The sequence below is a fragment of the Protopterus annectens genome, chromosome 7.part0 (genome assembly GCF_019279795.1).
Source record: "Protopterus annectens isolate FY-2018-M chromosome 7.part0, PAN1.0, whole genome shotgun sequence".
Taxonomy (NCBI): domain Eukaryota; kingdom Metazoa; phylum Chordata; order Ceratodontiformes; family Protopteridae; genus Protopterus; species Protopterus annectens.
This window is the reverse complement of record NC_056739.1, coordinates 380199995-380212402: the sequence shown is the minus strand read 5'-3', so window position 1 is coordinate 380212402 and position 12408 is coordinate 380199995. Positions and strand designations below refer to the sequence as shown.

General features: G+C 40.7%; 1 protein-coding gene across 3 annotated transcripts in view; it reads right to left on the bottom strand.

The window, feature by feature from the left end:
* SLC16A1 (solute carrier family 16 member 1) overlaps positions 1-12408 on the bottom strand; it is a 633088-nt gene that overhangs the window by 18295 nt on the left and 602385 nt on the right. For all 3 annotated transcript variants that reach the window (XM_044076944.1, XM_044076945.1, XM_044076946.1), the window contains 2 exons: positions 7624-7767; positions 5302-6153 (listed from right to left, as the gene is read on the bottom strand). In XM_044076944.1, coding sequence (XP_043932879.1) covers positions 5302-6153; positions 7624-7767 — 996 coding nt within the window. The remainder of the gene's footprint in view (positions 1-5301; positions 6154-7623; positions 7768-12408) is intronic.

Sequence of the window (12408 nt, the reverse complement as noted above, 5' to 3'; positions counted from 1 at the left end):
TTTCTATGGTATTACATTGGGATGAAATGGCTAAGCTTGAAATGACCTCTAGGTCGACAGCCTAGTAATCTCCCATGACCCTATGATCCTACAAGTGCTGGTGGCTGGATGGTGCTACTGGACCAGTAACATCTTTGAGTTCTATTCTCTACATTTAAATGCCATACCATTTTTATTTAACTTGTGTTTTTGAAGGTGAATATATCAAGTTGTGTGTGTGCTGTACAAAACCTGCCAATAAAATGACAGCAAGTTATCACAGGATATCATATACCTATGTGTTTATGTATATTGAAAAATGTGAATGTTTGCTGGGAATATTAATAGGTGAGAACATGATTTTTAGAATGCATACAATGTTTTTTTCTTGTTAAACTAACAAGTTAGCCTAGTGTTTATACTCTACATTCCTCAGATCTCGGGATCCTTAGGTTACTGTTCCAATGGTTAAAATCGTCTTGAAGTTCAGGCTAAATGCTGTCACCAACATAAACTGCACTGAAACATGACCAGAAAAATGAATGCCTAAATACTTCTAGAACATCTTCATAACTAAATTTGTACCCTATATACTACAAGAGATTAAAGGTGATTTCAAAGTGGTCTATGAAGAAATACAGAAAAATTATTTACAAGGAGTGCCTAAGACTTATCCGACCATTATAGTCTAAACAGCTTACTGCACCCCCCCCCCCCAATTAGTTCTGGAACTGGGCTTAATTTTTAGAGCAAAGTTTACAGCTCTACTTAAAATAACTGTTACTGGCTACTGGGACAATTTCAACTTGGAGAATATTTTAGTTCATTAACCCAGACTGCTTGATTACAAACAATGCAAAATTTTAAACAATTTGATACATACGTAGAGGAAAGAAAAGATATTGTGGGGATAGTCTAAGACACTGGAAAACATTACAACTATTACATTACTAGCCCAGTTTAAAGCAACACTAAAAAACACTTATTAAATAAATGGATGTGTCCTTGTTCTACTCCTGACTAATCTTTCAAAGGGGTTGGGAGGGTGGCCTAGTGGTTAACATGTTTGCCTTGTAAACACAAGGTGCAGGGTTTGAGTCTCACAAATAACAATTGGCTAGGCTTAAAATGGCTCAGAAGGGTGATTAGCTTAGTACTAATCTATGAACCTTTCCTCTGACAATGCTACTATCATTACTTCACTTACTGAATAACCATTTCCTTCTGTCCATTCTACTACCCATGCCTCTCTGCATACTAACATTATACAAGACTATACTATTAAACAGCTAATGACATATTGACTAGGCATTTTAATTTGTAAACTATATTCAGAACTATAATGTCATATTGGTCCCTCTACTTATTTACACAGAAATGTATAATGATGTAATGTCTCTCTATTTATGTTTAATCTTTTGTTTCTTATTGATTTGGTATAAACTCATCTTGTATTATCTATACATAGTAATCCCTTAATTAGCCTTTGTATAGCTGATTGTCCAAACTGTTCTTAGCTAGTTTTCTAACTTCTCTGTCCTATGTATACTACTGATATATTGTATTTCTGTTGTTCAATGTGGAGTTTTTCTCCAAGGGCCTCCCCTGAAAAAGGACATGTGTCCAGTTGGACTTTCCTGGTAAACAAATGTAAAATAAAATAATAAAATATTAGGAAACAATCTACAGCTCAGTAAAACTATGAAAATGTGTACGTGTTCAAACTTCAAGTGCATTTTCTGTTCTATTCGAACACAGAAGGATGAATTTAAAAACAGTAAGTGCTTGTTGGCTCTGATGTGTGCTAAAGTGTTGTCATTCTCTTTACTGGTTAAGATTATAAATTATGTTGTTTAACTACAAAAGATAATTACATGAACTAAAGTTTAGTAATTCAATATACAAATTAACTGTGTTTCTGCATGATGACAATGCAAGAGAAGTCTCATATGTGTAAGAAATAGCACAAATGAGTAAGTGAAGTGTATTAAATACATTTCCTTAAGCTCATACACCTAGATGCGGTACCATAACACAGCAGCTCATTCATTTCATAGGTTCATAGGTGTGTACTAGGCTAATGGCTCTGGAGCCTTTACAAGCCTAGCCCATAGAAGTGCCCTGGCATTGTGCCGCCCGACATTAGTTCCCAGTGCCTCTATCAAGCAGAGCCACTGGAGTGATCCTTGGGGTGAACTTTCTATTTCCCATCCACTCATCAATATTTCTCTTGAAGAGGGTCAGTGTTGCAACACCAGGGTCTGGAGTTCAACCTAGACATCCAGCAATTGTGTGTGTTTGAAGCCTGCATGTTCTGCTTGATCATTTATTATGGTGGTGGTGCAGTAGTTAGCTTTGTCGCCTCGTAGCAAGAGGTTCTCCCATTCGATTCTCAGCTGGAGCACTTGCTGTGTGGAGTCTGCATGTCCTCCCCACGGTCGAGTGACGTTTAAAGACATGAAGGTAGGTGCGTGTGTGAAAGAGTGTGCCTTCTTTGAAAGTAGGGCGTCAGGCTGGCAACTCGGCATCGTAAAAATCCACTGCCAATCATTAGCGGACCGGAGTTCTGCTGTGGCGACCCCTAACTGGGAAAAGCCGAAAGACATTACTATTTATTAGATTAAATGATAAGCTAAAAATTCAAAACGCCAGACATTAGTTGTCCTTCTTGCAGCATATGCCAAAGTCAGTTAATTTAGGGTTACAGCTCGGGTATGAAATGTTACTTATAAGGATTTCTTGGGTTCCTATTATATAATCAAAGACACAATCCTTAGAATGCGTCTTGATCGAACTTGAAAGCACGAAACAGCAAAATAGCGAAACTGCATATAAGCGATTTCTTTCCCTGGGAAAGAAATCGATTGACTGCCTCCATTACTTTGCTGTTTTCATCACTGTAGTGCAATCTTGGAGTTGGTATATTTAAGTAGGAGGGTGTGGGGAGCACCCCCCCCCACATCGGGGGGGGTGTTGATGTGGGGGGCAAAGCCCCCCAATTTATGTAATGTTTTGATGTTTTTATTTTTATTATTATTTCTTTTTTTAAGGAACTGCAATTTTTTTCCCCTGGGAAAAAAAAATCTCTGTTCCGAGTGTTTGGGATTGTAAGCTTTTGCTAACATGGGGTCGATAAATCAGCGTTCGTTTTGTTAAGCGTTCATTGATTTAATATAGACCCAGACTTCTTTACGGCAAGAAGGTATAATGAGTGTTAACTCATACAACTAGGAGTGTTACAGTGTTTAAATTGTTTCTTCCTGTGTTTTGTACATCTTCATTAAGTGTTTTGATAAACTGGTCAACAGTGTTTCTTTTCATCTCTTTCGATTTAGTGGTGTGGTTTATGAAAAACTAATATTGATCAGTGTGCATCTGTATTAACTATACTATGTTTATATTTGTTGGATATTAAGAGTTATATCTTAGTTTTCCACAGAAAAAAATACCTGTCCCACATAGGTTAACCCAACTAATAATATGTAATGCATAAACAAGAAATATGCAGCCGAGGAGTCAGGAAGAAAGACGAAGCCAGAGATCTGTACTCTCTCCCAGTCTTGAACACTAATGTTAGTGTTATTTCTTATATCTCATTGACATAACCCAGTAACCCTGCTTACAGTAAATTCTTCATGGGTCCCTCATGCGTAACATTTTTCTTAATAAATGAGAATGAAAGTAAATGTTTTTCTCAGACATTCAATAGACTTCAGAAAACTTTACGCTGAGCAGACAATGGTAGTGAAGACGAAAATGAAACGTCAACCAGAGGAACAGCCACCTGTTCCTACTGCAGATGTGGTACTAACCCTGCTAGAACTGTTTGTAACTACTGTTTTTTTGGTTCCGGCTGTCATCCAGGCTGCAACAGTCTCTGAGGATCTACACATCCCAAATGACAACACAAAGCAGCGTGATACAGTTCCCCAAATAACTATGACAAAATAGCTACAGTTACATCTGAGACAAACTGTACATATCAGTCATGCAGTGCTTAAACATGGTGACAAGTTACCTGTCCTCAAGACATCACTTTTTAATAATACTGCAGGGGTTTACTATCAAATGACTGAATCCCAAAAAGACTGAAAATTCAAAATATTGAATACATTATTTATTCAAGAGGCAAGCCCCCCTGCTCCCCTCATGTGGGGGGCTATACCCCCCTCCCCGCTAAATATATATACCAAGTCCAAGATCACACAACAGTGGAGAAGGGGCAAATTCCATCATTCAATATTTTGAATTTTCAGTCTTTTGGGGATTCAGTCTTTATATTTTCAGTCATTTGATAGTAAACCCCTGCAAGTATTATTAAAAAATGATGTCTTGAGGACAGGACCAGAAGGAAGGCAAAATAATCAGCATCATGTCATTTGTGATCAGCAGTGCTACCACTTTTTGTTGCCTGTTTGTCAACTGGATAAGTAAAGCAAATTAATCTATTTGTCCATTTCTGGCTTCAATTTAGAATGAGAAAAACAAAAATGTTAATTTTGTGTACATTTTTAAGGTAAGAAATTAAGCAGCATATTTTTGGGAGGTAAATGAAAAAAAACACTGACAAAACCTATGCAGGTACAAGGGTTGTATGCTAGGACTGAACACCAGATGTTGCAGCTGGAAGGTACAGGCCTTTACCCACAGAGCCACTCTGCTCTTCTCCTCCACTCCTCCACCTCCTTTCACATCAGCTGTTGACTTGCTGTTGCCATTCTCATAGCTCAGTGACCTAGCCAATCAGCAACACTGCAGTTCTATATTCTTTAAATCACAAATCTGGTCATTTTTACAAACCTGCAACTAAACAACTGCTACCGTTAACTAAATTATATGCTCATTACTGCCACTTTCAGCACAGTTCTGTAAATTCCTAGTAAAGAAAGACAACTGAACATTACTCTTCAGCAAACTGATTCTGGCCCTTAATGAGTGGCACTTTAACTGTGGTGCTTTTACTTTTTTAAATGTTGTGGAGTGATGTGATTTTAAGCAATATAGGCACCATATGGTTCCATTTTCTCAGCCACAAGTCCAACTCCATCAGACTTAAAATACAAAAAAAAAAAAAAAAGGTGCAGCTCCAAACAATGTAGATAGTAGCATTAATGGAAGTGCACACTATCCCCAGTGCTACACATTCTAAGCTATTAAAAGCATTTCAAAAATAAAAGTTAAATTTATGGGGCCAGATCTCTGCCATTAAAAGGCCATTTGGATTATCTTCCCTTAAAAAATACAAAATGACTACATTTTTCAGTTGATGCTGTACTGCACTTATACTCAATGAAAGTAAGCATAAATAAAGGTAAACATTACCTAATAATGGAGGTCCCAAAAGCACTGGGCCGCATTCTATAATTGTTACTAATCCCACTGCACTGGAAAATCTTTGTGCTCCAACCAAGTCCATTAGTGTTTCAAACAGTACAGAGCTCAGCCACCCAAATGCAAATCCAAAGAAGCCAGCATAGATACAAAAGCCAACATAGTTGGTTGAGAGGGGAGCGAACAAGTGGCATACTCCATTATACAGGATGGAGAGGGCAAAGTAGTACTGGATTCTTGGTCTTACAAACTTAGTATTAGCCACAAGTCCCATAGACGGCCTTGCCACCATGTCTACGAAAGCCAAGATTGAAAGCAGGAAAGCAGCAGACTCATTGGGGATTTTTTTGCTCTTGGCATAATTACTGAGAAAGACTAATGGAGTAAACAATCCAAAAAACATAACAACGTTGCCCAAAAGATACAGTAGAAAACCTCTGTGTGTAAAAAGAGTTATGTCCAGGAATTTTGAAACAGTCTGGAGGCATGACTTTTTTTCTTTTGGTTTCCCTGAGATTAAATCTGTAGTTGCATCCCCAGCACCATTGTCTTTCTTTTCTCCTTTTTGTCCCTTTTCTGAATCTTTTGTTTCTTTCTGTGGTTTTGGACCAATAGGTCTCATTAGAGACCCTGCAACACAGCAGTTCAACAGAAGGCCCCCCAAAATTAGGAAGCTTCCCCTCCAGCTGAAGGTGTCATATAGGTACTGATTCAAGGGTGCCAGTGTAGACAGAAAAACTGGGCTTCCTGCCATTGCAAGTCCATTGGCAATTGGCCGCTTTTTGTAAAAATATTTGCCAATCATTGTCAAAGCTGGATTTAAGTTAAATGCCAATCCCAGACCTAAGGGGAGAAAACACAGAATAAAATGTTAAAGATATTTAAAAATGAGTATACACACTACAAATGCTACTTTTGTAAATACAAAGCAAATACAAGGAAAAAGTTATAATTCACTGCTAAACAACTGTTAAAATAACATACACAGGTCTTTACTGTGGGATGATACTCCTAGTAATACAGTATGGATGCATGCCACCTCTGGGGCACACTGAAGCAAAGCCTGGACTGAGACACAGATAACTCAAGACTGGTTACCATGCTGGGCACTGCAGGGGCTAGTTGGGGAGAATGGGACTAACCATGTGATGCTCCAAGGTGCGGAAAGGAAGCCTGAGCTACTGCATGACTTCTGCATGACTTGCATCCCATGGGAACAAGTTTTGTAGAATCTAACCATGACGTCCAAGACATAGATGTGCACCAAACTGCACAGTAGCCAGAATCTCACAAATACAGAGTGGTATGCTTGTATCACTAGGGTGCCACTTGCGGGACTTTAACGTATGTCATGCTGCCATGCAGGCAGCCCAAAGGCCTGATAAAAAAAACACCCTCTCTGGCTAACTGGTGGATGGCACTATTACTCAGATCTCTGTGGACAGAGAAATGGATGAATCAGGAGTAAGCTGATGGGCAGTTGGCACATGGGTAATAACACCTACGAAAAACAATGCAGTACAGACATGACAAAAATGTCAGGATTTCTCACCTGATCCTTGTCTATGCTCATTGCAATCATGGATACGTATTTACAGATCAGCCTAACATTCTTCCCTTTTTTTATTTATGCTTTACAATGCTAACAGATGGATGTCTGTGTTTTGTCAGTAAGCTAAACGGCTAGAGCAAATGCAACTTGGCATAAAGAAGAAGCTACCCACAGAAGAGAAGCCCACAGGGTAAAAGGAAAACAAAACAAATTGTCGTCTGGAAAAAAATGTGCAGAGCTAATTTTCCCTATCAACATGAACAGGGACAGGGTGTCACAATGCTTAACCATTTTGTTTATAATCCTGCCTTCTAATGTTTTACTTAGCCTACTCCTAATTTGCATAAAGCACTCTCACCTGTCATTAATTATGAAAACGTCATTTTGTAAGACAGAAAAAAATGAATTATGTTACAGTAAAAACTTAGCAACCATGAACATAACAGGGTTTCCTCTAACTGTTAATCAAAGGTGAGCAAATACTAATTTTGGAGTTTGGATAACATTATTCAACAAACTCTCAAAGAAATAACTACCTGAGAAAAATATATTTTGGAAAGCAGATAATGTAGATAAAGGCAGGCAAAATACCTGACCATAGTTACACAAAAACACTGAAATTATTCCCAAAATGCAACTTTTAAAACAGTGAATCCCATCTTCCCAAACTGCTTTTCTACAGAGGAATGTTTACAGATTAAGGCTGTGTTTGCTAGTACAGTGCAGCATGATGTTTGCTTTGGTTCTCAACTTATAATTACCTCCAATAACCCCTATGCAAAAGTACAGCTCTTGTACTGTATTACAGAAGGAGGCTGCGATCAAGCCACTCCCAGAAAGACATCCTCCAGCAATCATGATTGGCCGACTGCCATATTTGTTAACAAGAATACTGCTGATGGGACCTGAGGGGAAAAAGACAACATGTTAAGGCTTACACTGGATGCCAGAGTCTTGAATTATGCATACGATTTACACTTCAGCGATCTGACATGAAAACTGTCTCAGGACAAAACAAATATTTGTTGAGATATGATCATACACACCAAATACTGGAAAGCATGCACTCATCTAAAAGAACAAGTTTGTACATTTAATTTATGTATCGCATCCTAGCACTGCAGCAGTGGTTTTCAGCTAGACTGTCTTACTGTGGAAACTCTAAGAGATACTACTAGCATACCTCTCAACTGTATAGAGTTTCAAAGACTGTCCATGATTTTTGCCTTACATTTTTGGTCTTTTTCTCATAAAATTGTAGTTTGTGGGCAAATCATTGAGGGTTGAAGTCAGAAAATAAAGACAGACATCTGAGTTTCAGACTTCATACCATTCAGGAAATTCATGGCACTGCAAAACCTGTTATTCTATCAATTTTCTAAATTTGTAAGAGCAATACTTTAAAAGTGTACCTATTTTTGGACCTTTGTCCCCCTATTACTTATTTTTCATTTGTTGACCAGGAATGTTTGACTAGGTTCCACAGAGCCTGTTTTCAGTGGAGGCCTGGGGAGAAATGCTCCAGATGCATGCCTTTGGCATGTGGGAGGAAACCGGAGTACCCAGAGGAAACCCACGCAAACACAGGGAGAGCATGCAAACTCCACACAGAAGGCACCCCAGCCGAGAATCGAACTGAAGAACCTCTTGCTGTGAGGTGACAACGTTAACCGCTGAACCACTGTGCCGCCCTCTATTATTTATGGCTTTGTCCAGATTTCTTACTTTAAGAGGTTGATCGGTATAAATACAAGTCAAAGAGTGATTTTTCTGTTTCGATTTGTGGAAAAAAAAAGGACAGCAACAGAAAGTGGCAAAGTGCTTTATTGCCAAAAGACATATAAGCAGTTGCATCAGATTACTATGTATAATAGATTATCATGTCTTCTTCTTCTTTCGGCTTTTCCCGGTTAGGGGTCGCCAAAGCAGATCACCTGTCCGCTCATGATTGGCAGTGGAGTTTTATGGTGTCGAGTTGCCAGCTCGGTGCCCAGCTTTCCACAGAAGGCACACACGCACACACACATGCCTAGGCACAATTTAGAGTGTCCAGTCCACCTATTTTGCTGAGAAAACTATTCCTACCCATCAATGCTTGCCATACTAAACTGTTTGACAAAACCTACATGCACCCTATATGGACACACTGAAGACATGAATGCAATACACTACATAAACCCACCACTCATTCACGCACACACAGCTTTATCCAGGAGCAAATCTCTGCATACTGTCACATTCCCAACACATGCATTAATGGAAGTTTTCACTGCCACAAAATAAACAGTTCAACTGTTGTATGAGTTTGCTGATGTTATAGCATGTGTCATCCAAGCAGTCACACTATTCATTCTGCATTCACAAAATGTTCACATGTACATTTAGCTCAGCATTTACACTACTCCTGAAACATGTACTCAAACACCATTCACAAATACATAACACACACAGTTTGCCATTCAAAACACTTGCCTCAACAACACTGACTTGACACTTTTGACATATGGCAAGATAGTATGTTTCTCATAACAGAATATGTGCATCCCTGCTATATAAAAAACACTCAGCAGATTTGTGTCACAATTATTATGACTGAACTCTTCTTTAAAGGCATTTAAAACATCATGTTTGCCAATACAAAAAAAGCATACAGATACTTATGTCTGCAGTATAGTTAATGGCAGACACTGTAACTGCCTATATTTTGTTAAACTCAGAGGAATCATAAACCAAAGAAAAGGAAAACAAACTCCAACACTGCAAGTTCCTATATCTGTAAGCCAGTCAAGTAAAAGGGGGGAAAGCATATGATAGCATGATTTTCTGTCAAAGGCATAGTGTTAATGTGAACACCCTCATAGCTGAGTTTTCATATTTCAGGAGGTGAGACAAAAAATTGTGACAAACAGAACACAGTTCTTAGCAACAAGACACTCCCCTCATGAAGGTAAGCACAAGAAAAGTACAGTTGTGTACACTTACCATAAGTGCAGATGTTCGAGTGTATTCACTGTTGCAGTCATCACATTTGGGTTAGCCCTGCCAGGGTAGCCCTCGGCCGGCCCGAATACCAGAGACTTAGTATTTCTGCGTCAGTTGTTGTCGCTTGAGGACTGATGTCAGGTCGTCAGTAGTATAAAGTAAGGCAGCCGACACCATTACATCAGTTTTTCTTGCCCTACCCTGTCAGGAGCCCCCAAATAGGAGGCCATGTTCTGATGGAAGAAACCCCACCAGTGAAAAATAAATACCAATATGTCCCTTATAAGGAAGGAGAACAAGTTAGAATGGTAATAAAAGTAGAAGGAGAAGAAAAGGGGATGGAGGGAGGGTAACCTGGACTGCAACAGTGAATACACTTGAACATCTACATTTATGGTAAGTGTACACAACTGTACTATGTTCTTCGTGTTTCACTGTTGCAGTCATCACATTTGGGCTGATTCCCAAAGCTGAGGAAAAGGGTGGCGGCAGTCAATGAAACTAGGGGCTGGCTAGGATCCTCTGCAAGATTGCAGAGGCAAACCCTGCCCTGGATTTGGAGAAGAGAGGCAGGTGGTAATGCTTGGTAAAAGTGTGAACAGAAGTCCAGGTGGCAGCATCCAGGATGTCCTTGGTGGGGACTCCTCTGAGAAAAGCTGCAGAGGTGGAGGATGCTCTGGTGGAGTGTATCCTGACCGCCTTGGAGGGAGGCTTTCCATGCTGTTTGTAGCAGAAATGGATGCAATGTGCTATCCATTTGAAAATGGTTTGTTTGGAGATGGCTTTGCCTTCTGCCCCTGTAGCAAAGCTAACCAGCAATTGATCAGACATTCTGAAGGATTTAATCCTGCCTAGATAGAATTTGAGCTGTCTGTGCACATCTAGAGAGTGAAGAATCCTTTCCCCACTTGTTCTGGGGATTAGGAAAAAAGGTGGGCAAATGAATGATTTGGTTGAGAGCCACACTGGACACCACCTTGGGCATGAAGGATGGGTTAGTTTTGAGGGATACCCTGTCTGCATGGAAGATGATGAAGGGTTCCACAGCTATGAGTGCTTGCAGCTCAGAGACTCTTCTGGATGAAGTGATGGCCAGAAGGAATACTATCTTGCAGAAGAAAAATGTTAGCTCTGCAGAAGAAGCTGGTTCGAAAGGGGGCAGTGTGAGCTTTTCCAAAACGAAGTTAAGGTCCCAAGCTGGTGTTGGTGCCCTTCTAGGTGGCCTCAAGTTGCTAGACCCTCTTAGGAACTGTTTGATCAGAGGGTGTGAGAAAAGGGACTGCTCAGTGGGAAAATGAGCAGAAATAGCAGAGGCATGAATTTTTATAGAGGACAAAGAGAGACCACTGTGTAGTAGGTCAGCTAAGTAATCTAGGATGAGAGGGAGGGCTGTGGCATATTGGCTCCCTTAGCCTGGATCCAGGTGCAGAACCTTTTCAATTTATCAGCATAAGACTTTCTGGTGCTAGGGCGTCTGGCCTACAGGATAACATCCAGAACCTGTTTACTGAGACTGACAGATTGCTTTGGGGTTAGGGAATAAGCCAAGCTGCCAAATTGAGTGTCTGCAATTGGGGATCCATGAATTCCCCTTCCCTTTGGGTTAGGAGGTTTGGAATCTGAGGAGGATGCCATGGTGGTAGCGGGGACAGGCTGCGCAGCAAGGGGTACCAGTGCTGCCAGGGCCAATCTGGAGCTATAAGAATGGTCCTTGGTTTTTCCTCCCTTATTTTGAGCAGTACCCTGGGGATGAGTGGTAGGGGAGGAAAGGCATAGACTGATATATTGACCCAGGGGAAGGACAGGGCATCCACTTTCCAAGCCATGCAGTGATGCTTCCTGGTGCAGAATTTGCTGAGCTGATGGTTGGTGTGGGAGGCAAAGAGGTCGACCTTCGGGGTTCCCCATTTTTGAGTTATTAGGGTGAAGGTACTTCTGTTGAGTTGCCACTCGTGTGGGTCCAGAAGATTTTTGCTTAATTGGTCTGACAGAGAGTTGAGATAGCCTGGTAGGTATTGTGCTAACAGGTGTAGTTGCATGGCAGAGGCTGTGTGCCAAAGGGTCACGGCCAGCCTGCAAAGAGAGTAGGAATGAGTCCCTCCCTGCTTGTTGATGTACCACATCACAATGGTGCTGTCTGTTTTGATCAGGAGAGCCACTGGAGAGAGAAGGGACTTGAAAGCTATCAAGGCGTGCTGCAAAGCCATCATCTCCATTTGAATGATGTGCAGAGGGATTTGCTGTGGGCTCCATTGGCCCTGTATGCACCTGCCGTCCAGGTGTGCACCCCAAGTGTAGTCTGATGCATCTGTGGTGAGGGTCTGGGCAGCAGGGGGTGGGAGAAAGGCATTCCCTTGCTGTGGGCGCATGCTGCTGCCCACCAAAGAAAATCTTTTCTGAGGCAAGGAATTATAAGTAGAAGAGTTTCCAGGTCTTGTGAGTGTTGGCACCAAAGGCTCTTTAGGTACCACTGAAGTTTCCTCATATGCAGTCTGGCATATGGAATGAGTACTATGCAAGATGCCATGAACCCCAGAGCTTGCAGGATCTTCCTTGCAGTTAGC